At 48.8% G+C, this 22754-nt stretch overlaps 1 protein-coding gene and 1 long non-coding RNA gene across 3 annotated transcripts in view; one reads left to right on the top strand and one right to left on the bottom strand.

The window, feature by feature from the left end:
- Positions 1-311: 311 nt before the first annotated feature.
- Positions 312-16005, bottom strand: SALL1 (spalt like transcription factor 1). The gene is made up of 4 exons (XM_019732353.2): positions 15958-16005; positions 14840-14932; positions 2305-5729; positions 312-1176 (listed from the first exon to the last, which is right to left on the bottom strand). Exons 2-4 carry the CDS (start codon positions 14913-14915, stop codon positions 736-738), a joined length of 3942 nt encoding a protein of 1313 aa, XP_019587912.1. The 5' UTR covers positions 14916-14932; positions 15958-16005; the 3' UTR covers positions 312-735.
- The window catches only part of LOC109447715 (uncharacterized), a 38664-nt gene continuing 31126 nt past the window's right edge, over positions 15217-22754 (top strand). For both annotated transcript variants that reach the window (XR_012490196.1, XR_012490197.1), the window contains exon 1: positions 15217-15834. This is a non-coding gene — a long non-coding RNA (uncharacterized LOC109447715). The remainder of the gene's footprint in view (positions 15835-22754) is intronic.

Here is a 22754-nt window from a genome sequence, read left to right as displayed (position 1 = left end):
AACAACACTTGTATTTCCTCTAAAGAAGTCTGCGTGCTTATTACTGTACAGAAACCTATTAACATTGAGGACGACTCAAGTAAAAAGCACAATACAAAGAGCAGTTCAAAACGGAAATGGTTAAATCTACAAAAAAAAAAAAAAAGCGGGTTGAATTTTAGGAAAAAAATCCAAAACAAACAAACAAACAAACAAAAAAACCTTTCAAGAAACCACACTGTTCAGTCTGTACTTTTAGTCCTTTCCTTAATTCTGCTTCAAAAGATTAGACAATGTGTTTGCTGATAAAATTTTCCAGCAGGATCAAAGTGTACATTTATATACAGACTTTATTAGAGATCTAATGCATCACGGAGGCATTGCATCAATACCAGATTCATATTAAACTGGATATAGAAAATAAGTTAATGCCAGATTAAGACCGCCTAGCAGGGCAACTTGCAATTGCCATAAATGTTACAGCAAGTTTACAGCACTCTAGTCAATTAGTATTTAGTCCAAAATACAGAAGACCAAAGTTAACGCTTGCATTCTGTTTTGCAAAGCAAGGTTATATCACTAATAAATAAGCTTTCTTAGAACTCTAGAAGTGAACAAGGTACAAAAGAATGTCTTCATAATGTTGTAGTTCAGAGATCTGGGGGAACCAGAAGGTAGAGGGGACCAGGCAAGGAGTAGGAGGCAACTGTGGGTCTCGTTCTAAACAGCAATGTTCTTTCTCCAGCCAGAGTCTCTTTAACTTGTGACAATCTCTTTGCTGTCCTCCACGAAGCGGGTGAAACGGAAGTTGGTTCCGTTCTCACTGCTTGCCATTTTCTCCAGGCCGGCCAGAGGAGCGCTGGGCTCCGAGTTCTGGAGCTTCTCCAGATTTCCCGTCAGCCCACTAATAGGTGAGCTGCTGCCACTGCCCAGGCTTCCAGGAATTGGAGGGATGCCACCATTCTGAATGACGGAGATCTCATTGGCCTTCATCGCCAGCCCGTTGGAGAGCGCCGCTGCATACTGATTCCAGAAACTGGAAGGATCCCCGCTTCCTGACCTTGCCGCCAAATCCTTCTGGAACATTTCTGGGAACTTGATGGGATTGCCTCCTAGGAATGTCATGGGGCCGTCCACTGAGAGCCGCCGGCCCCGCCGTGCGGGCGTGCTGTTCCACATGTGAGTGCCCATGTGTACCTGAGAGGAGAGAGAGGGAGAGAGAAAAAAATAAAAGGGAAAGAGAGAGAGGAAGGGAGAAGCTTAATAGTTGAATCTGTCTCAACTCTCAACTCACATCCCAACAACACTCGGCAAAGCAAGTGGCCTAAATGTCTGTTCTTATTATGTGCCAGACAGTGGAAAGAGTAATGGGAACGTCCACTCCCGTCGACTTGTAATAATGTGTTCGCGTTCTGCAGCCCTGGGCCACCTCTCCTCTTCCTGGGCCAAGATGCCTTACTTACTCTTTTTTATTACCCGTATTTAGCTTATAATGGCCTCAAGTGAGCCAGTCAGTCACAGATAGCTCCTTTCAGGGTCAGAATTGTTATGTCCACTCTCATTGCAATGGTAAATATTGTATCTGACACCCTTTACCCTATAAATGTCCTTTTCAGATGGGAAGAAAGTACCCCTCGCTGATTGCCCAGTGGAGGGCCCGTGCATGGAGGGAAATGCCAGAAAGTAATTATTCATCTCACATTACTGGCAGCAATCTCTAGAGAAATACTCTGTCAACAGAAAAATGTACACAGTAAGAGAGCTCAACTGTTGCTCTAGAACTTACGCATATTTGCTTTATTTCCAACACATATCAGTAGGAAGTGTTGTATAATCAATTATCATTAATACCCATTAGCAGATGAGTGACGTTGTGTTTTTTCGAAAAACAGCCCATACTGGACTGCACAGTTATGAAAAAGAGATGCATACGCTGAGGAGAACTGTAATTATTAAGTGATATGGGCAGCATCAGGCCACGTGAGGCTTCAATCAATACCCCATGGCAACGCCGGGCTGTCTCCCCTGGTGGATGAGGCAATTCATTTGGCGCACTTAGCGAGACAACAGAGATAGGCCGCTGTTTCGCTCAGGTACCAAATTACTCAATGCACTCTGACATTCAGCCAGCTGTAGGCTGCCCTGGTCCTGGCCCACATTCTGCAGTCTGCCATGTACAGCAGGTTCCCTGGTGAGCACTCTCTCTCTGGATATCTAGGTGGCTGACCCTGGGAGCATGCATTACACACCCCGAAGGGCAACGCGAGAGAGAGAGGGCTGATGGGTAGCTAGCTGGGTGAGGCACAGGTAGCTGGAGTGAGGTACCTTAAGATTGCCTTTTGTTGTGAAAGCTCTTCCACAAATAGTGCAAGCAAAGGGTTTCTCTCCAGTGTGAGTTCTCTCGTGGATCTGCAGGGCACTCGACGAGGAGAAGGTTTTGCCACACGTGTTGCAGTAGTGCTGTTTGGGAGTTCTCCTGGGCAGAGCTGGCAGCAGAACTGGGGATGTGGCAGAGGACGACAGAGGCCCAGAAGGGACGTGACTGGCGGGGGGGTCCTTACTGTCCTGAGGAGGGACATGCACAAAGCCATTGACCTCGGTTTTGATGAGAGATGACAAGGAGTTGGCGGGAATCACCGCCGAGTTCTGATTGGGGCCAAGGTTGGAACTGGGCTCAAAGAGCTGTGATGGTAGATCGCGCATCTGATGTGTCAACATGTGCTGCTTCAAATTACCCTTTGTGGAAAAGCCACGATTGCAAACTGTGCAAATAAATGGTCTCTCTTTGGTATGACTTCTATAGTGAATGTCCAAGGCACTCTGACAAGCAAAGGTTTTGCCACAAATGTCGCAAGCAGTGTTTTTAAATTTACCCCGGTCTCTGAAAGGGAAGAGGATCCCCAGAGAATCTTCTTTGATGATTTTCTCTGTGTGACTGGATGTCAGATCCAAAGCCCCGCCATTCACAGGGGTGGGAGACAAACCGTTGGTGAATTCACCTGGTACTGCTGCTCTCTGTGGCTTCTCTTCCACGCCGGGTGACTTGTGGAATTCCTGGGTACTGTTGGATGGGGACAGAGCCTGCATGGAAGAGGTAGACTCTGAGATGGCCGGGCTGCCAGCACTTTGGCTCTCCATGTCACCACCCACCGAGGATGAGTCGTTGGTCAGGACGTCCCCCTCGACGGACCCGTTCTCCACCGACTTCAGGCTGGCCTGCAGCTGCTCGGCCAGGCCGGCGTTGATCATCTTCATCTGATTTTCCAAAGCAGCGATGCTTGACATCTCCAGGGGCAAAGGTGAAGAAGATAAGCTGTCCTGGGATGCGTCTGCGGACTTGGGCGTGTCGGGGATGCTGCCCTCGGGACAGTCCTCCATGTTTTCATCGGAGAAATTGTCTAGGTCATCAAAATTTTTCTCATCAAAGGAGCCTGTGTCAGACTCCATGGACTCGGGGTAGCTGTCAGGGACGGGGGTGTTGGGGATCTGGCCTCCCATATGCATCCGAATGTGCTGTTGCAGGACGACGGCGTTTGTGAACTTCTTCTGGCAGATGGGGCAGGAGTGCTGGACCCTCAGCGGGGGCATAGCACGGTGGACACTGTAGTGGGTTTTTAGATTCCCTTTCGTGGTGAAAGCCCGGCCACAGATTTTACACTTAAAGGGCCTCTCCCCGGTATGTGTCCGGTAGTGCATCTTCAAGGCGCTCTGACAACTGAGGACCCGGTGGCAGATGATACACTCATTGGGGTCAGTGGCCTTCTTGTCAATGTTTTCTACCAGTTGCTGAAGCTTGGACGTCTCTGACGCCTGGGCTGAGTCCAAGAGTCCCCCAAAAGGAAACTTCGCCTTGAACTGCTCGGACATAAGCGGCAACAAAGGGTTGGTGAAAGTGGTGGCACCGCCTGGGGCACAGTCCAGTGCCGGGGAGCTCAGAGCACTGTTGCTCGCTGCCTGGACCGAGCTGGCAGCCATGCTGCTCTCTTCGCTTTTGCCACCAGAGGGTGGCACAGTGGACCCTTCAACTTCTTCCGGAAGCCCACCGAGGTTTCTTGTGGCGGGCTCGGGGGCCCCAGAGTCACTTTTGACAGAGCCCGGGGGGCTGGCAGCAGAATGGCTGATGGGGATGGGGGCTGGCTCTTCGGTCTTGATGAAGGGTGTGAGGCTCGGGAGGGTAGGGGGCAAGGGCAGGCCGACTGAAGTGGTGAGAGTGGGCAGGACCGGTTTGGTGTCCAGCCAGCTGGTGACTGGCTTTTCTGGAGGAATGGACATGCCGTAAGGGATGCCAGTACTGGTGGGGATATTGTCTAGATGCTCAGGCACGGGGTAGGGGTTCATCTGGATGTGAGGGTATTTCTCTTTGTGGCGCTGGAAGTGGACTTTGAGGTTCCCCTTGGTGGAGAAGCGGTTCCCACAGATGTTGCACTTGAAAGGCCGCTCCCCGGTATGGGAACGCAGGTGGATCTGCAAGGCACTGTCGCTCCCAAAGACCTTCGCGCAGAACCTGCACTTGTGTTTGAAGAACGCCTCGTCCGAAGTACTCTTCGCTTCGAAGGCAGTGACATTTGGTGGCTTGCTTTTTCTTTGCTGGGCCAAGGCAGACAGGGAGTTCAGATCCTCTGCAGTCGTTCCGATGTTGGGCAAAGGGCTGGGGAACACCGAGCTAGCAGGGGCCGGCTGAGGTAGAAGTGGATTAGACGCAGGACTTAGTAAGCTGCTTATTGCGAAAGCTGGTGAGGACGCTGCCGAGACCGCTGGGTTGCTGGCATGGGAGGCACCAGCGCTTGAAGCCACTTTTTCCGAGGACGGGGTGGTAACTGCCGCCGCTAAAATGTTCACGTTGGGAGAAGAGCCGCTGTTAGATGGAATGATGGTGTTGCCAGAACTGCTCTGAGGTAGCTGGACTGGGGGTAACTGCTTCACGCCGCTGATGCTGGCAGATTGGCTGGCGAGGCTCTGTGCTAATCCAGCTGCTGCCGCCAGCTGCTGAGATAAATGGGAACTCAGTGTGGACAAGGGGTTGGCAGATGTTCGTAAAGTACCTTGAGAAGGACTAGAAGATGTTGGCAAGTCTGCATTCTGAGAAGCCAACAGCAATATTTGGTGACGAATCTGTTCGATCAGTTGCAGCTGGTGAATCTGCTGCTGCTGCAGAGCTAGGAGCTGCTCCATGAGGGCCGGCACGGCCAGCTTGCCTCCGGAGGCCCCAGTGCACCTCGCCTCCTGGGAGAACTGGGCCACGGCCACCTTGGTGCTCTGGAGGTTCTCGATGATGACGTTGCTGTTGATCACGGAGAAGTTGCCCAGTGTTGTCAGGTCCCCGAGTTGAGGTAGAGACGTTGTGATCGCTGAGGTACCTGTGGACGAGCTGCTGGTACAGCTGGGGGTGGCACTGCCGCTGCTGCCACTCAGAGGGCCACTGCCGCCTTTGTTAGCTGCCGGGGCCTCCACCTCCATGGACTCGTCCCTGTCAAGTCCGTGGTGTTCTGAAAGGTCGCTGCAGTCTACTTGATCTGCTTTGTTAACCGTGTCATTCATTTGTTCATCGGGGTTACCGGGAGGGGAGCTGGGGGAGGTTTTGGGTGGGGAGACCGGACTTTCATTGACGATTAAAACTAATTGATTTTTAGTACAGTTCTTCTTGTGGAGCAGAAGATCTGATAATTCAAAGAACTCGGCACAGCACCGGCCACAGACATGGGCGTCCTTGTTCTTAGTGATGCGATTTGGTTGTCCCTTCTCTGTGTCTCCTGCAAACATCAAAAGGTGCAGGGTTAGGCAGGAGGCCAGGACACACACACACACACACACACACACACACACACACACAGTCACCTATGACTTCAAAAAAAAAAAAAGTGGTTGGTCAGTTGTTTTCCACCTGCAAAACTCAAAACTATTGACCTTGAAAACCAGTCAATATTACCTGAGAACATTCATAATTACATTTTAAGGATTTTGAAGGAATTCCTATCCATCTGGTATCTAAGAGAGCCATGGCCTTCAGATAATCCATCAAAATATAAAATACTATGAACTGAAGACATTGGTGCATAATGAAATTCCATAGCTAAGTATTGATTTCCAATATTTTATACACCTTATTGTCTACTCATCCAGAGAAGGTCCAGCAGCCATTCTGAGGACTTATTAGGCTCCTGAGCTTCTGTCAACCTTATTCATTTTCAACCGATTCAAAGATATCTGTGACAGTTTGTTCTGTCACTAAACTAATTTGTAGTCATTCAGGTTCCAATCAATTGTTGACAAGGGGGAAAAAAAGGCATATCACCAAGCTGAAGACTGACAACTTGAAAATCACCTCCAGCCCCTACCTAGAACCCGAGCTAAGACGGAGCTAAGTCTGATCTGTGACAAACACACTTTAGTCACATCTCAGAAACAAACCCTCTAGACTGTTTTATTTCTCAAGACTCAGTTGAATACAAAAGAGAAAGCAACACGCACGCTCACACGCTCACACACACACACACACACACACACACACACGAAGAGAAACGCAGTGATCATAATCCGTTACAAGGCCTGCCTGGCACCTATATATCACCCCGTGGCATGTTTATTTTTAAAATTAAAGAATGCAACCCTGGCTACCACTCACTAATCAAGGAATATATGCCACTAGGCTCTACATGGCAACATTACGCCTCTAAATATTTCATCAAAAGTGCTCTTTATATCTATAAAACTGGCACAAGATTTACATTTCTGATTAAACTTCAACTTAAAGAAGGACTTGCAGTCAAAGGGAAGTGAAGAAACAAATCTTAGTTTAGAGTTTGGAAATGCTTTGCTATTCTCCTTGTCTGAAGGCCTTTAAAAACAGTTTGCTCTTAACTGTTATCAATTGTTTCACAGATTGTCCTGAACCTTTCATTATAAAAATCCCTTTATTTCATGTTTGTTTCCACTGGTTGCTCAGATTTCTTCTCACTAAGATCCATTTGTAAATTAAACATAAAAATCTCCAACTCCAAGCTAACATCCTATTCAAAGACAGGATGGCGTCCCATTGTTTGCCCAGCATGGGGAACACCAACTTCTGTTGTACAAATGGTGTGTGGTCATCTCTGAAGGCTGTGAAAAAAAAAAAAAAAAAAAAACTGTTTAATTCAAGGATTACCTCCCTGCATGCTTTTCTGCAGAACTGAGTCAGATAATAGTTAGTTTCCATGACTTCCAAATTGAATCTCCCAGAAAACTTGCAGGGAGGAAAAAAAAAACACACAAAAAAAAAAAAAAAAAAAATCCACTAGTTGTAAGTATGAATAAATGCAAAATCAAAATGCTGTTTTTTTTGGGTAAATTTAAAGTCAACTAAAAAGAGTTAGTCATTTGCCTTTTTGTAGTGAACATCAAAAAAAGAAAGAAAAAAACCCACCCACCCCAAAAAAAACTCCCCTTTGAGTTGTTTTGCTTTCCAGAAAATATAATTAATACCTAAATACTAACTTCTAAAAATTCCTCAACTCTATTTGCTTTGAGTGATGCTGAAGTTGATTAGAAGCCCTGGTCATGTATGCCAAACGTATGCACACTTTATTCTCTGGGAGTGTTATTTGAGTAGTTAAGTTATACTTAACAAGCTAGCTTTCCTAATACCCATCTTTTAATCTCCGTGAGGGTATGGTGCAAAATTAACAATACCACACAAATCTTAGTGGTAGCAGAAAATAGGAATAATGATTCTGTTTTAATTTAATGTTTAATCACCCTAATTGGTACGGGATTCCTATGTACATTCGAGGTGCTGTTTTAAGCACTTTCTGTCTTTTTCCATGCCTTAAAATAATATAAACAAAATATTAGACGAAATTCGCTAAAGTTATGTTGCTTAACTTGGGACAAAAATAATGTGACAAAAATTCCGTTTAAAGCTTCTTATTTTGACAACCAATTTTAAATGATGCATCCATTTCAGATGCTTATTTTAAACTAGGAAATGCAATTCCTAATATATTCAACAGAAATGTTATTTCTTTCTCTTTGCACATTTCCATATGTAATGGTTATGTTTCCATCTACTTTTACAGCCAATTATGAAGGAACAAAAGCTATTCTGTTTGTTCACACATTTTCAACAAAATGCATTAAAACTATTATGTCAGCATGTTCTATTAAGCTCTGCATTCAGTGGAAAATACTTTTCAACCAGCTCACATTTATCAAAACATAAAGCCACTTTAAAACACAGTTTTGCTTGGTCAGCTGGGCTTAGACAAATAATGACAGATTCAGAACTAAATAACTAGCAAGGGAACTCAGAAAACTGACTTCATCAATTGTACACATTACAATGTAGTTGCTTCAAATATTTAGCACATCTGTGCTCACGATTAAAGAGCATTTTAATTCTTTGTAACTTGCAAACATCTGATATTCTCATAATATGAGAGAAAATAAAAAGAAGGTTACTTTACAGGATTTAGCCAATTATTACTTTCCTGTGCTTGAATTCTGCATTTGTGCTGCTTCAAGACTCACTTGAGAATTTTTAAGTTTTTCAACCTGAACATTTTTATATTTAGGATTGTGCTAACTGGACGGAAAATATAGATGCTTAAGAATAAATGCCTGCTTGCTTCTAAGAAAGAGACTGTACTGTGTTAAAAAGCTGCCCATATTTTAGCTTAGATTTTCACAACATTTTAATAAGCTGACATTTGATCTCACTGTAGAGTCAACTAATTTAATTTCCTGATGTTTATGAACACCAAAAAGTAAATAAATAAATAAACCCTGGTATCTATTTTGATTTATTTCAAAAGCAGGTGTCGCTTCACTGTAATAGCTCTTAACTTTAAATCTATCTGCATTCTGAACAGAATTCCAATGAAATAGCTTTAAAAAAAAAAAGGTAAAATATGAGCACTAGTTTGAATCTTTAACTACTAAAGGGAATATTTTAAGTTGTAATAAGACACACATACACACACAAACTAACATGTTCTAATTCATTTTCCCGACTGCTACTTTGTATCGTTCTGAATAATCTGTTACACAGGATTGCAACTGGTGACCCCATTATAGTAAATACAGTTGCCTTGTTCCCTGTACTATGGTAAAAATAACATTCCAGTTCCTTTACTATGGATTTTTGCATACAAATGAATTTTGTAATCCTGGTCAGACAGGAAGATTTAAGAAGCAGTGGTTTTTCTAAGTATGTACACACAAAAAAATACTTGGAATGTTCTGGGGTTTTTTGGGGGGAGAGGGAGGAGTGATCTTATAATTCCATCCAATTTATACTAAAGTCCCAAATGTCTTAGTTCTTGTTTTACTATTTAGGTATTTGATGCCCAATTCAAATTTGTCAATTTTTCATCATCTGAACCAAACACTGAAGAATAGGAGGCAGAAAATTGAAGTGTTTCAGGATATGTCTACTGAGAAAACAAAAATAAAACTATGCCCCCACACAGAAAGGTTTAACCAGCCAGGAAAAAAAAAAAAAAAAGCAAAACAAAACAACAACACTCTTCTACCACATTTAGTTTTCGTTTTTGGAGCTTCTCAGAGAAAGAGTCTTCACTTTACTTCCCCTTACCTTAAGATCACATTCACAATTTTAACAGAACCTCTTGTGATTGTGATTTTGGAGACTACAATTTTAACAGGCTGTTCCTTTTTGCAAGCCAATTTAGAAAGGCTATCACAAACATTTTTGATTGATTGGGTCTTTTACCTTTTATCTTTATCTTTTTTTTTTTTTTTTTTTGCACAGACCTGAGAAAAGCCTGAACTTGAATGCCAGCTTAAAAGTCCAAAGAAATTTTAAACACTACAACATATGCTGTGCATATTTTCTGTAATGTCTTAAGTTTCCTCTGTGTGATATGCAACCAAATGACAAATTTACTGGCACCTTTCAAGTTTCTCAGTGTTCTGACCCGGATCAGTGTATTCTCGAGTGGAAGAATCCAAGTGAAATCTTTGAAAAAATAACAACACGGACAAGACACTCCTTTTAAAATAGTGATACAAGCCCACCTAATGTACACAAGAACTGAAAGGGGGAAAATGTCTTCCCCTTGGATGAATCAAACTGAACACTAGATGGGGTTCCAGTTGCAAGGGTTTGTTCAAAAACTTCTTTGTGGCTTTCCTATTCCAGTGACGCGTAAAAGAGAGACTCCTTAAGATGAGATCTAAACTTTGACTACATAAACATTGGCAAAGGCACAAGAAACTAAATCCCTGTTGTTTGAGGGTAAAACTGAGCTATGGGAACTACCTGTCAATCTTCCCCTTTGGGGGTCTGGCATCTGAGGGTGACAGGGGAATAAGGTTAGGAAAAGAAGCCAAGCTGATAAGGTGAAACTAAAATAAACTACTAACTTCCTGCTAAGTGACTAGCAGGACTCAATTTGGGGGTCATTGGGAAGATACTGAAGGACATATTACGATCTGGACCTTGTCACCTTTGCATGGGAGGGGGCTAGCAAAGGTTAAAACAGCCCGACACATCTAGGTTTTCTAAAGCCTGGCACACAAACTTTTTTCTTTTGCGGGGGAGGGGTGGTGGTTCTTAGGATAATTTACCACCTCCTTCGCAATACTGCTAAATTACTTCAGTTTGGGTAATCTAAGAATATTTTGGAAGACATGGCTAGCTGCACCAGGATATGTCTTAGAAAAACCGAATTTAAGACTGCAGGAGGAATTTGATTCTGGTTATGACATAGAGCTTGGCTTTTAGCAATTTCAAAAAAACTTGGGGAACTTACTAGTCTACCAATTTCTTCCCCAATTTCCCAGTAAGATTTCCACATTAAAAAATGTTGGTTTTTGCCTTCAAAAGGACTGTTGGTTAAAAAAAAAAAAAATTGCTTGCTACCTGCAAACATAGAAAGAAATGAAGTCCCCCAAGAAAAACCTATAAATTGTCACTTGTGCCTATAAGCTGTAGGACAAACTTGATGTAAAATAAACCACAAAGCATTCAGTATCACAAATTTACTTTCATACATACTCTTCCCAGCCTAACTACACTTTGCTTGTTTGTGTGTTTGTTTTTAACATTTTAGGAAATATGTGCAACCAGAAGCAAATCCCCCCAAAACAGTTTGCATCTTTTGATTCAGAATCTCCCATTATGCTACAAACTTAAAGTAGTCCTGATTAAACATAAATTCTTTCCAACTGTCTTATCTTGCAGGTGTCGGTTTTTCAAAAAAAGCAATTCATTATAGTTCTCTCTAACCTTTTAGGCCCAGAAATCAATGCGTTGCCATTAAGCTGCTCGCAATGAGTAAATTACTTTGGTAAATAATAGAATTTCATTATTAATATAAATAAGAATTTTTATGACAGTCAGTGTTTCATCTGCAGTTCATGATGTTTTTGTCTTAATTCCAATATTATCATTTCCTCGGAAAACAACTGAGCACCAAAATACTTTCTTAATAAATGAATGGAGTCTGAATGGGCCATCCATGTAGTTACAGGAATCTTAAAAACACAACCCAAGGAAGAAAAACCACACACACACACACACACACACACACACACACACACACACATACACACAACTGAAATCCAAATTTCTAGTAAAGAACCCACATACAAAATCATGAGACTCTAACATTCTGTTTCCTCAGAATTATTTTTCTCAGTAAATACTTTTTTCAACAGCAGTCATCTTTCTACAAGTAATTCAAGACTTGTTGAATATCTTTTAAGAGACAAGTCATATTTGCCATCATCTTGGTCTCATAGGAAACAGAAAAATCCCCAGATTTATTGTTTAGAGTGTTTCTGGTATTATACAGTCACTAGAGTGGAATTACAACATGAACATTGTAAGATCGACAAAATAATCCTGTTTTCTTGAACTTGTTCCGATGAAGTTCTCAGTGTGGCTGTTGAGCACAGCTCGGGTTTTCTTTGTACGCACACACTCAAACACACACATGCAGGGCACACAGCACAGTGGCCCTGGCTGCTCACAGCCTGAGGAGTCGCCTTTTCAGGGCTACTGTAACTGGGCTCCACAGACTTCTAGGTTCCACTCTAGGCACACGGTAGAAAACGTGAAGTGCTAGCCTATGACAAGAGCATCAACTACCTTTAATTTGGTATGCCCCATACTTAATTTGCCACATTTTAAGACCATTTCAAGGCATAAGAAAAAGTAACCACATTGAGTAAAGGTTTGTCTTCTAAGAAATTAAAACCTTTTATTTAAATGGAAAAAAAATTAAACCCCCAAAACAAAAATTCCCAAACCCAACAACTCCTTGAAGTAAGTGTTATGTGTGGGGAGAACCTGGATGGCTAAATCCACTGCAGAAAAGGTGGTGACTTTTTAAAGGTAACTTTGAGATTTGTCACGAACTCCCACTTCCATTTATCTCACAACTATTCCCAAATAAAAAGAACTGGAGTGTGTACGGCCCTGCTGTAAGTCAGACCTTGAGGAGGATTAGTTGTGTACTAATATTATTACAACATACTAAATCCTGTAACCCTATTACAAAATCTACCCTCTAGGCAGCTTCTCCCAAACTTATTGTTCGACCATGTAAAAACAGTCATAACCTAAAATCATTACTACCAAAGAAAAGGGGTGGGGGTGGGAGGGTGGGCAGAGGTGAGAGAGGGGCTGGGAGGGGAGTGTTTCCTACCGTGCCCTGCACAGTTTACTGCTTCTTAGGACAATGAACCAGCTTTGGGGGATAAAAAAGAAAGGAAGAAGGAAGAAAGTAAAATAAAGAGAAAAAAAGAAAGGAAACTTGATTCAGTTACTTAATTAACTTACCTCAAAGCTCAAATAAACTAAAAAAAAAGTCCTAATAAATAATAATGGTAAGAGGCAGTGAACTCCTTTTATGCTATCGCTTTATGAGAAGCCTTAACTATTAAAAATTCAGGATTCAGAAGGCCATAGGAGAAAGGAAAAGATCAGGCAAGCATCATTTCTCCGCGAAGCCCGACTTTTTTTTTTTTTTTTTTTTTTTTGAAAATGTATGGAACCAGTGCAAATTTATTAAAAAAACAAACTAAAAAACTCTTTCTTTGGTATTTCCTATATTCATTGTTAACTTTAATAGTTTTACTCTGCGGAAGGTCTCACTAAAAACTTTAGGAAAGATGAGTGAGGGGGCGAGGACATAAGAAACCAGCTGAGAAAACCCGGAAAAATATTCGCAGCTGCTGCAGAGGCCCGGGGTCATTTAACCTCGATTTACCTCGTGTACCCAGCTTCGCCTGGGGTGGAAAGCGGGGTTCCGGGGCTCTTTTCAGCGGATTGAGAAATCTCAGAGACAGTGGGTAAGGCTTGAAGCTTGAGAAAGTATAGGGGTGGGGGGGACAAATGCTGTAAACAATTTTCTCGATCTGTCTCAGTGCTCCCCAGTTTCTTACAGGGACCCCCACGCCAGGGGTTCCCTTTCCCGACTGCCAGTCGGGTGAAGGGAGCCGGAGTCCCCTGGCTTCTCTGCGCCGCTCCCTGCGCCCCAGCTCTACTGAGAAGCAGGCCTCTAGGGAAGGACGCGGGAGCGTGGGGCCCGGGCGGCCGCAGAGTTTAGTGGACAGAGGTGCCGATCTAAGGGCCGTTCCTGAGCCCTGTCAGGGTCCAGCTCCCTCCTCCACACCCCAAAATGTCGCCGGGGACTTAAGCATCCCGAGAGACACCAGCAGCCTGGGAGACGACGCCAAGGCTGCCCCTGGTCCTCCTGGGGCCCGGGAGCCGAGTCCGGGAGCCGCTCCATCGCCTCCGGCGCGGGGCCTGGGAGCTCAGAGGCCCCTAAACTGAGACACATTCAGGGAAAAGGAGGCATCCGAGGTGTCCTCCGCCCGTACCCCAGATTTCCTGCCCGGCCTCTCCCACTCTCGGCCTTAGCTCCCTCACACAAACTTTGTTCTGGACTTGTTCGTTCCCTCCGGGACCCCGCAGTTGTCGCTTCCAAAGGAGAAAGCGAGTGCCTCAGCTGCAGGGGGCTTCTCCTCTGGCTAGAGAGCCCTCGGGCCCTGGAAAACGACCAATGTGACTCTTGGAAAGACGGGGTACCACGGCCCTTGGCGGGTAGATTTCTTGGGGTGGGGGGATGCATGTGTTGGGAGAAAGATGCGGGGATTAACTTGGGCAGCCGGAACCCGACCCTTTCTCCCGTCCGCCTGCACTGTCTCCGGAGCGACCAGCAGCAAAGAACCCTCCCAACCCCGCCGCGACTCCAGCGTGTGGCGCGGGCGCTCCGACACCGGTTCCCATCTTCTTGCAGCTCTGAACCCCGAAAGGCACCCCATTCGGCGGCGCGGACCCAGGTGCAGTGTGTGTGTGTGTGTGTGCAGGGGTGGGGGGGAACGCAGAGAGCTCCCAGGTTCTGAGTTCAGCACCGAGCGCCGAGTCAACTTCCTTCCCGCCGGCAGCAGGGCCGGGCGCCGGAGGCCAGGCCGGGGGCCCGGAGCGCGGCGCGGGGAGCGCAGGACCCGGCGCGGGTCGGTGCGGACCGCTTCTGCCCGCCCCCGCTCCCCGCGGGACCCCCGGACCCCCGGACCGCGGCTCAGCCGGTCCTGGGCTCCACTCCCCGGAAGAGCCGGGACAGAGGAGCGAGGCCGGCGTGCCCTCTCTCCTCTCCGGGGAGGACCCAACAACTCCGGAAAGATCCTGCCGGGATAAGTGTTTGCTTTCCCTGGGGCAGAGGGAAGCCCAGCGAAAGCAAACTGAAAATTAAAAAGGAAAAAAAAATGCGCCGAGTCTCCAAGGAAAAGGGGGCCGCGGCGGCGGGGTGGTGGGCGCGGAAGCCCGTCGCGTGTCCGTGGGTCCGGGTGTGCGTGAGTGTGAGTGAGTGCGTGTGTGTGCGTGTGTGTCCGCGGCGCGGGCCGGAGCACTCACCATCTCGCCGGGGGAGCGAGGCCACTTCGGGGTCGGATTGGAAATGTTGAGGCTTCGCTTGCTTCCTCCGCGACATGCTGGCTCAAACATCAGCTGGGGCAGAATAAAAAATTACTAAAAAAAAATCTTCTCAAAATTACGGAAATCGAGCGGCGGCGGCGGCAGCGGCTCCCCCCGCCCGCCGGCCCGCCCGCCCCCTCCCCGGCTCCCCGGCCTCGGGCGCAGCGCGCATGTGTCCTGCTATAATTATGATTATCAATAATGCATTGCGATTAATCATAGAGGGGCTCTTTGAAAGGCGATTGGCACCGGGCCAGCGCTATTCAAACCCGCTCGCCTTAATCAATTAGTTCGTGATTTGCTGCAGACCCCTGTCTCTCCGCGCGCTGGCCCAATAAGCCGGCCGCGGGGCTGGCTCTGCGCGCCGCGCCGCCCGACACTCGGTTAACCCTCTTCTCGGCCGCCGGGGACTCCGCGGCCCGGCCGCGGGGGGCCGGCCTCCTCGCCTCGCCTCCGCGCCCAGGGCACCCCGGCCCGCGCCCCCCTCCTTTCAGCGCCCCCCCCATCCCAAGCTGGGCCGACCCAAATTAGCATGCCCTCCCCGGAATGAAGCCTCCCGGGCGGGGGTGGGGGGGTGGGGCCGGACGGCAGGGGCTGGAGACCCGGGCAGCGGGCGCGCTGCGAACTTCCCAACTCCGGCGCTAGGCGCGCCGGCCCGCTGGGGGGAGGAAGTCCCGTGGCGGGATTGGGGGGGAGGAAGTCCCGTTTCGTGAGTGTTTCTTCGTTTCTTTAAGAGCTACCAGAAAGCAGCCCACCCCCACCCCCATAAAAAAAAAATAAGCGAGTGGGGAAGAGCCAGCCCCACGCCGGTCCGCCTCCCGCCCGCGGCCAGGCCTCCCGCCCGCTCGCCGCCTGGCTCGGCTCTCCATCGCCCCGAGTTCTCCTGCCCCTGGATCCCGGGCTCGCGGGGGCGCGGAGAAGAGGACCGAGGAAAGGTTTGGGAACGTGATGGGTTTGGGGCTGGGGGGGAGGGAGGGGCAGCTCTCCCGCCACCCCGATCCTCCTCAAAGGGCCCGGATCCGCCAGCCTTAGCTTGCTCCCTCGCTCCCTTTCTCTACCTCGGACATTCCCAGGACAATTAGGGCTGAAGTTTTCGGGAGAAGCAGCCCCGAGCCGTGGGATAAGGGGCGGCCCGGCTCCGCCCAGGTCCCCTCCTGGACCTCCCCCCCGGCTGCCCGGGTTGGTTACAGGGCGCGTCACTCCGCGGGGAGGCGGCGGCCGCGGTGGCGCCGCCGAGCCCGGGGCGGGCGGAGAGCGGGGACCGGCCTGGGATCCGAGTTCAGCTCCAGCCGGGGGGAGGGGAGGGGCCGCCGCTTACCCTGCACGCTGCAACCCGCCCCTGGCCGCGGGAGGCGCGGCCCAGCCGGGCTGGGCCCTGGGCGAGGCCAGTCCCCACGACCCCTAGGCTCCCTGTCCCGGGGGAGGGGGCCGCGCCCCGGCTCCTGGCGACAAGGTGGCCGAGCTGAGCCCGGAGTGAGTGTGTGTGTGGGGTCCCTGTCCGTTGCTGCCTGGCCCCGCGGAAGCTCGCCGCCTCCTCGGGCACTTGCCGAGCGCGGCACCCAAACTTTTTGCACGAGCTCCATCTCTCCAGGAGAGGAGGCAGCCTCCCTACCCGCTCCCCAGAGCCCCGAATCCGGAGCCCGGGTCCCTCACTCCCTCCGCTGGGCTCGGGCGCTTGCGAACCTGAGGCTCAGTCCTCGGCTCAGCCTAGCTCTTCCCCCTCGCGCCTCGGGGTCTCCTCGCTCCAGGTTTCCCGAAGTCCTGCGCCCGAAGGACAAACTAAACTTCGGCTGAGTGATGGTGGTGGTGGGGGGGGTGTGCAGATACACAATCCCTGCCCTATCTCGCGATCGGGAAAGGAGAGGGCTCATAAGGACGCCCCAATTCGAGGAGCGCCCTTGAATCTGGGTAGCGCCACAGTCGGTTCGCGCGAAGTGGGCACGGATCTGCCGAGTAGAGTTTCGGGTACTCCGGTCCCTTACCGCGCTCCCCCAAGTGATTTCTCTTAGCATCTTTGGTCTTTTTGAATTATATCTATATAATCTAAATCTTTGGTGTGTGGGTGAGTGTTTCTGTTTTCCTCCTGCCGACCATTTCCCCCCCTTGGTATAACTTCTTTCTCCTTGTTCGTCCTTTCTTCACCTTTTTCTCTTCTCCCTCTTATTTTCCCTCTCTTCTGCCCTCGCTGGGTGCCTCTCACACACACACGCGCACACACACACGCACACACTCACACTCCGCCTCGCTCTCCCTTTCTCCCTAGGTCCTGTTGGTTACAGTAGATTTTGATAAAAAGACAAACGAAGCCATCAGTGCAGCTGATGTTGAAGAATGAAGATAATAATGTTTCCATAGGTGGTGCCTCACATGCCATTATTTCTCACTGAATATTTAAAGAGATCCCTCAGCAAAGATGGATCTGCGTGCTCCTGGGGTGCGGGCCGCTCGCTTCCCCAGCCCCCCAGGAAAGTGTACAGGAGCACGTGTATTTCCCGCACCCACCCCTTCCACACACGATGGTCCTGGCGAACACACCAACCCGCACTCTCCCACGTCCACGGACGCATCCGTGTGCACTTGCACCCCCGTTTCTCTGGAGAAGCCCGCGTTTGGAGCCGCCCGCATCCCTCTCTACCAATGTTGGCCTTTTAAAAGTCCGGGCCTCCGGGCACCGTGTGCCGCCAGGAACCGAGCGGAGCTGGAGATTCCGCAAACCCTTCTGCCCCGGACGCGCCTCGTGCGCCGCGGGAAGCTCCCGGGAATAGCTTCACACGTGTAAGATACTTGCTCTATGTGTGAATAAGATTGGGGGGGAGGAGCTTTCCCTCCCCACCAAAACACCAAAACAGACAACCAAACGAATGCACACGCAAAGGCAGCTTCGCGATGTTGAATTAAAAATGGGCGAGCAGAGACGAACTAATTGGGGGGGATCCAAACTTTAATAACTTTTTTCGTTCTTTTGCGTCCTCGACGGCGTGCAGGCGGGCGTCTCGCTCTGTGCGCCGCATCGCCCGCTAATTTCTTGTTTGTTTTCTTTCCCTCTGTGGCCGGGAGAGAGGGAAAAGGAGGTGGAGGAGGGGGGATGGGAGGAGGGGGGATGGGAGGAGGGGGGTGGTCGAAATGGCGGGGAGAGGAGAGTTACTGTGCATTGTTGATGGCAATACGTCAATTACGGGCCATTGTCTCGGGCCCAAGTTCCTTGGTTCGCTGACGCGGGCGCGGCAAAGTCAGAACGCCGGTGAGGCTTCGCGTGCTGCGAGGCAAAGAAATAATTAAATTAATAAAAACAGACAGAGTAGGGGTTGATTTTTACTTTTGAGCGGGTCGAAAGAAGGAAGCGAGTGCGAGTAATGTGCCCCAGCTGGAGCCCATCCCCACGGCTTGCTCACCCAAGGGACCAGAGCGCTATTCAGGGGCTCACGCGGTGCCAGCCTTGGGTGGGGCAACTGCTGGGGAAATCGGGGTGACGGGGTTCGGACTCGCCATTTCCACCAGACAGCCTGACACTTTGGGGCTGATCCACGCTAGACAATGGGGGTGGCCCGAAGTGAGGCCGCGGCGGCGCCAGGGTCGTGACCTCATGGGCCGAGAAGAACCGTGGCCGGGGGAGGCGCTTGGAGAGTTGTGCAAACTCACATTTTGGGGGCTTGATGCCTTCATTTCTACCAACACGTCCCCTCGGGTTTCCCAAGACCTAGAGCATCTTTGGTGAGTTGTCAAGGCCGAAGGGCTGTGTCCCAAGCCCGCGGGCCACAGCTGAGTTCCCAGCAAAGGGGTTTCCGAGCCTCTCCGCTTGGTCCCGGATCCTGGATAGGGGAGAAGGTGTTGAGCCTTCCCTTTCGGAGGCCTGATTCTTTCACTCGCAAAAATATCTTATTCTGGCCCAGCCTGACCCGGGGGTCTGGGATGGAGCCTGGAATGAGGCCTGGCCTGGGCCCCGGACCCTCCTCTTTCCGCGGATGCTAGTTGGGCACCGGCGAACTGAAGGACGCCCCCACGCGCTCTGCGGATGCCCCAGCGCCCCTGCTTCCCCAGGCCCCGGCCCCAGGCCTCGCTGGCCCCTGGCCGAAGCTAGCAGGGCAGTAGAAGAGGTTTCGTTTTCTTAAGCCAAGCAGAGAGCGGGGAAGAGGCGGCCCCGGCGCCCCAGGGGCGGGGGTGGATGCACAGCGATGGTATCAACATTATTGATGGGGAAACGTTCAGGGCGGGAGCCCGGAGATCAGGTTCCCAGTCCCTCCCCTCCCCGGAGGTGGGAGGGAAGGAGTGGGTGGTGGTGGCGGCGGTGGTGTGTGTGTTAGGATGGGGACACCTGAATGCACCAGCATTAACCACTACGCGTTTATTTGTATTTTTTTTTCATCTGAAAGTTTTGGGAGGGGGAGAGGGAGGAAGGATTGAGGTGGTTAGTACCCTAGCCGTTAGTGTTCTCTCCTAGGGTTGGGGTGGGGTTAGAAAAAGACAGATTTGGAAATTTGTCCAAGGTTGGAAAGCCCTCCGTAGGCTCGGTTCCTTTCCAAACCCCGGGACTTTGCTTTCCCCGGAGTTTCAGAAACTCCTTCCTTAACCGAACTGCTGTCGCTCAAATGTTAACTTCTCCGCCACTGGAGAGGCTTCGAACCCGAGGCCTTGGGGAGGAGGCTTGGTGGGTACCCCGGCCCCCCGCACGGCGAAGGCTACGCTGTGTGCACTCTGCGCGCTGGCTCTGCAGCCGCCAACTCCCGGTGGCGCAAAGGCGCCCTTTCCGGGGGACTCCGCCGCCCACAGCCGAGGGCTATCTCCAGCCCGGCGCCGGGTGCCGCGCGGGGACCAGGGGTCCAGGCGCCGGCTCCGGCGGGAAATTCAGCCGTGGTGAGCGGAGGGAGGGCTTGGTAACCAGCCGCACGCATCCCAGCGGAGGGTCCCACACCGCCTGCCCGCGCGCGGCAAACTTTGTCTTCTTTCGTAGGACCGTCCCCACACAGACATTTAGAATCTGACTTCGCTGGCGACCGCAAGTGCTACGTAGTGCCCGCGATTTTTACTTTCCGTCCACCTTGAGTATCTTGCACTTAAATTCACTGCGCCCCGCATGCAACAGTGCCTCACGAAGGGGTGTCTGGGTATAAAATTCCTCCCAAAGGAAATGTCTCAATGTAGAGAAAGTGGAAAGGACGAATTGAATTTATAAAAAGAAAACCTTTGCTTCCTTCTGGTTAAAATCCCGGTGAGGTTTTCTGAGCGTGGAAAAAGAAAGAAAGAAAGAAAGAAATCATCACCATGCAATAGAGTGTAGCTAATTTCTGGAACCTAGTGCCAAGCAGGCTAGCCAGAAACCCCAGCGGGCTCACGGATCCCCATTTTCGAGCTCAAGAAGTAGGAGTCAGGGATCCAGTGAATAGTGATTCGTTCTTACATGGCATCTGTTGGGAAGAGGTGTGAGATCTGTAAGCTGTGTGCATGGGGGGGAGGGTGCCTGGGGGTCTGCCAGAAAACCCATTTTCATTCATAAAGGAGATCCCCTCAAATGACATCCCAATTGGACGTCTAGATGAACTAATTTAGCAAATTTTTTGCAAACTTTAAGAAAATTATACTCTGCCACTTTCTCTAGCAAAGGGTACCTTTTTAAACAACAGATCAAAAAAATCTCACAGATGTTCATCTTGGTTTTATAAAAAGCTTGTGTGCAGTGAGACCTTGCCTGGGGATGACTTCTCCTGGGACGATGTTCGTGGAGGAAAACACCTTTTGGTTTCTGTTCTGCAGAATTCAAATGGCCAAGTCTGGTTTCAGAACCATCTTGGGGGTCCAGGCTCTTGTCTGCCTGGCAGCCTGTGAGCAAACCCTGCCTGTCATTCACATTATTGGTAATTTACAAATCCCACATGTCTCAGCTGAGCTGTGACTTTCAAAGGGAATGTTTCTTTGGGTTTCTCTCTACCGACAAAGTGCTGCTCAGGGTGAGGGAAAGATGTGTTTTTCTGGGGCTGCAGTTTGAGTCAGAATTGTAGCTTTACCCTGTCCCCAAAACAAACTTTAATTCATCAATCCTGTGTCTTCAAACCTTCTCAGCTCCATATGTGTGATGAATAAGAAAGGGTGGGGGGCCAGGGGATAGCCCCCATCTCTTCTCCTTCTGTTTCCTGCTCCAGCTCAACAGTGTTCTTAATTATTACACTACAATTTTTTTCTCTCAATTTCTAACACCACTGCTCTCTTGAAATTAATATCCAGTTTAACATGGACTTTTAAAGGTAAGAACCTGACATGTCCCCGTTCCAAACCTGTGTCTCGCTGCTTCCTTCTGCCTTCTCAAAACAGAAGCAGTTATCTAAGTCATAATCCTGAAACCATCAACACCTACACACTGGTGTCAGGAACTAACCCCAACTTCTCCCTCTTCCCGTTTCCAATTCTCCTTCTGTCCTGGCCTCCACTCTTCCGTCCTGGGTCCCCCCACCCCCACCCAAGACTGACATATTTTGTAGTAAAATCTTGAGACGCCTCACTCAGAACTTTGCTCAGGCTGGAATGGATGTAACTTTTGCTTAATATGTGGCTCAGGCTTTGCTGTAGCCTTTGCACAGGGACTGAAAACAGATCCAGCAGATCTCTCCTCCAACCAAAACACAATGATTCCAGGAGAGCTGGGGTACAGCCCCCGTTTTCCAGGTTTGTTATTATTTTCTCTTTCTTTCCTGGACCCCACAGAACCTCCAGTTTGGGGGAATATCATTGCGAAAACCTGCCTCTTATCTCAATCTCTCTCTCTCTCTCTCTCTTTCTCTCTCTCTCTCTACTGATCTCAGATATTTGCCACAGACCAGCTTCATTCTGTATTTCCTACTTGGGCGTTGGAGTCGGGCTGTTGGGGTTCACATCCTGGCTCTGTCATTTAACAGTGTCCTGGGAACACAGCGCTGGCTGTGCACCCGTGTAGGGGGTAGCTTTAGTCAAATGAATATCACCACCCTCTGTTTCCTGCTTCATAAAGTATAGCTAATGGAGCGGGAGCATAGTGCTTGCTTGCCTCTTCCAGCGTGACTTCCATATGTCTCCAAGACTTTCTTCATGTGGTAAATAGAGATAATGAGTCCTTATTCCATAGAACTCTTGAGGGTTAAAAGAATTAATGTGTGTGAAGAAGTTAGAATAGTGGCTGGCATATGCTTAGCACAATATAAGTGTGAACCATTACTGTTATTACCTCAGAGAGTTGTTGTGAAGATCAAATGATGGTTAAAATGTCATTATCCATCCATCCATCCATCCATCCATCCATCCATCCATCCATCCATCCATCCATTTATTTATTCACTCTACAGAGTAATGTGCTAGGCAGAGGCGATACAACTGCGAAAGAAACCCTTCCGTCCCTTTCCTTGTTGGCAGGCGATGAATCACAGATTATTTCCTGGGAGCATGTTATTGCCTGGCTCAGTATTGAGGGTGAATGGAACAGTATAGGAGGAGGGTAAAAGCAGTGCTTGAGCTCAGGGAATTGCTAACATTCCAACAGGAAGTTCCAACTAATAAAGAAAATTGAAACTAGACTAGGTTATGCATGAGTCCAAGCCCAATTGTGCATGTGGGTCATCTGGGCCCTGGACAAACCATTTTCAGGCTTCTGGAAGGTTTATGAACCCTGGTGGACATGTAAGTGGCCTGGTGCTTAGGTACAGCCTGTATTCACCTGGTTGTTTTATTTGGATCACATTTGTTTTGTTCTGTTTTGTTTTATTGATTGTGTAGATGCATCTAAGTTATACAGAAAACAAACCAAAAAAAACAATAAAACAGGTGCTGTTTTTCTTGGGGCCCCTTGAAAGGTATAAACTACTTATAGTGTTTACTTAGGTCTTACTTTTCTGTC

This window comes from Rhinolophus sinicus, linkage group LG11, assembly GCF_036562045.2.
Source record: "Rhinolophus sinicus isolate RSC01 linkage group LG11, ASM3656204v1, whole genome shotgun sequence".
NCBI classification, from domain to species: domain Eukaryota; kingdom Metazoa; phylum Chordata; class Mammalia; order Chiroptera; family Rhinolophidae; genus Rhinolophus; species Rhinolophus sinicus.
This window is presented reverse-complemented; position numbering and strand designations above follow the sequence as displayed.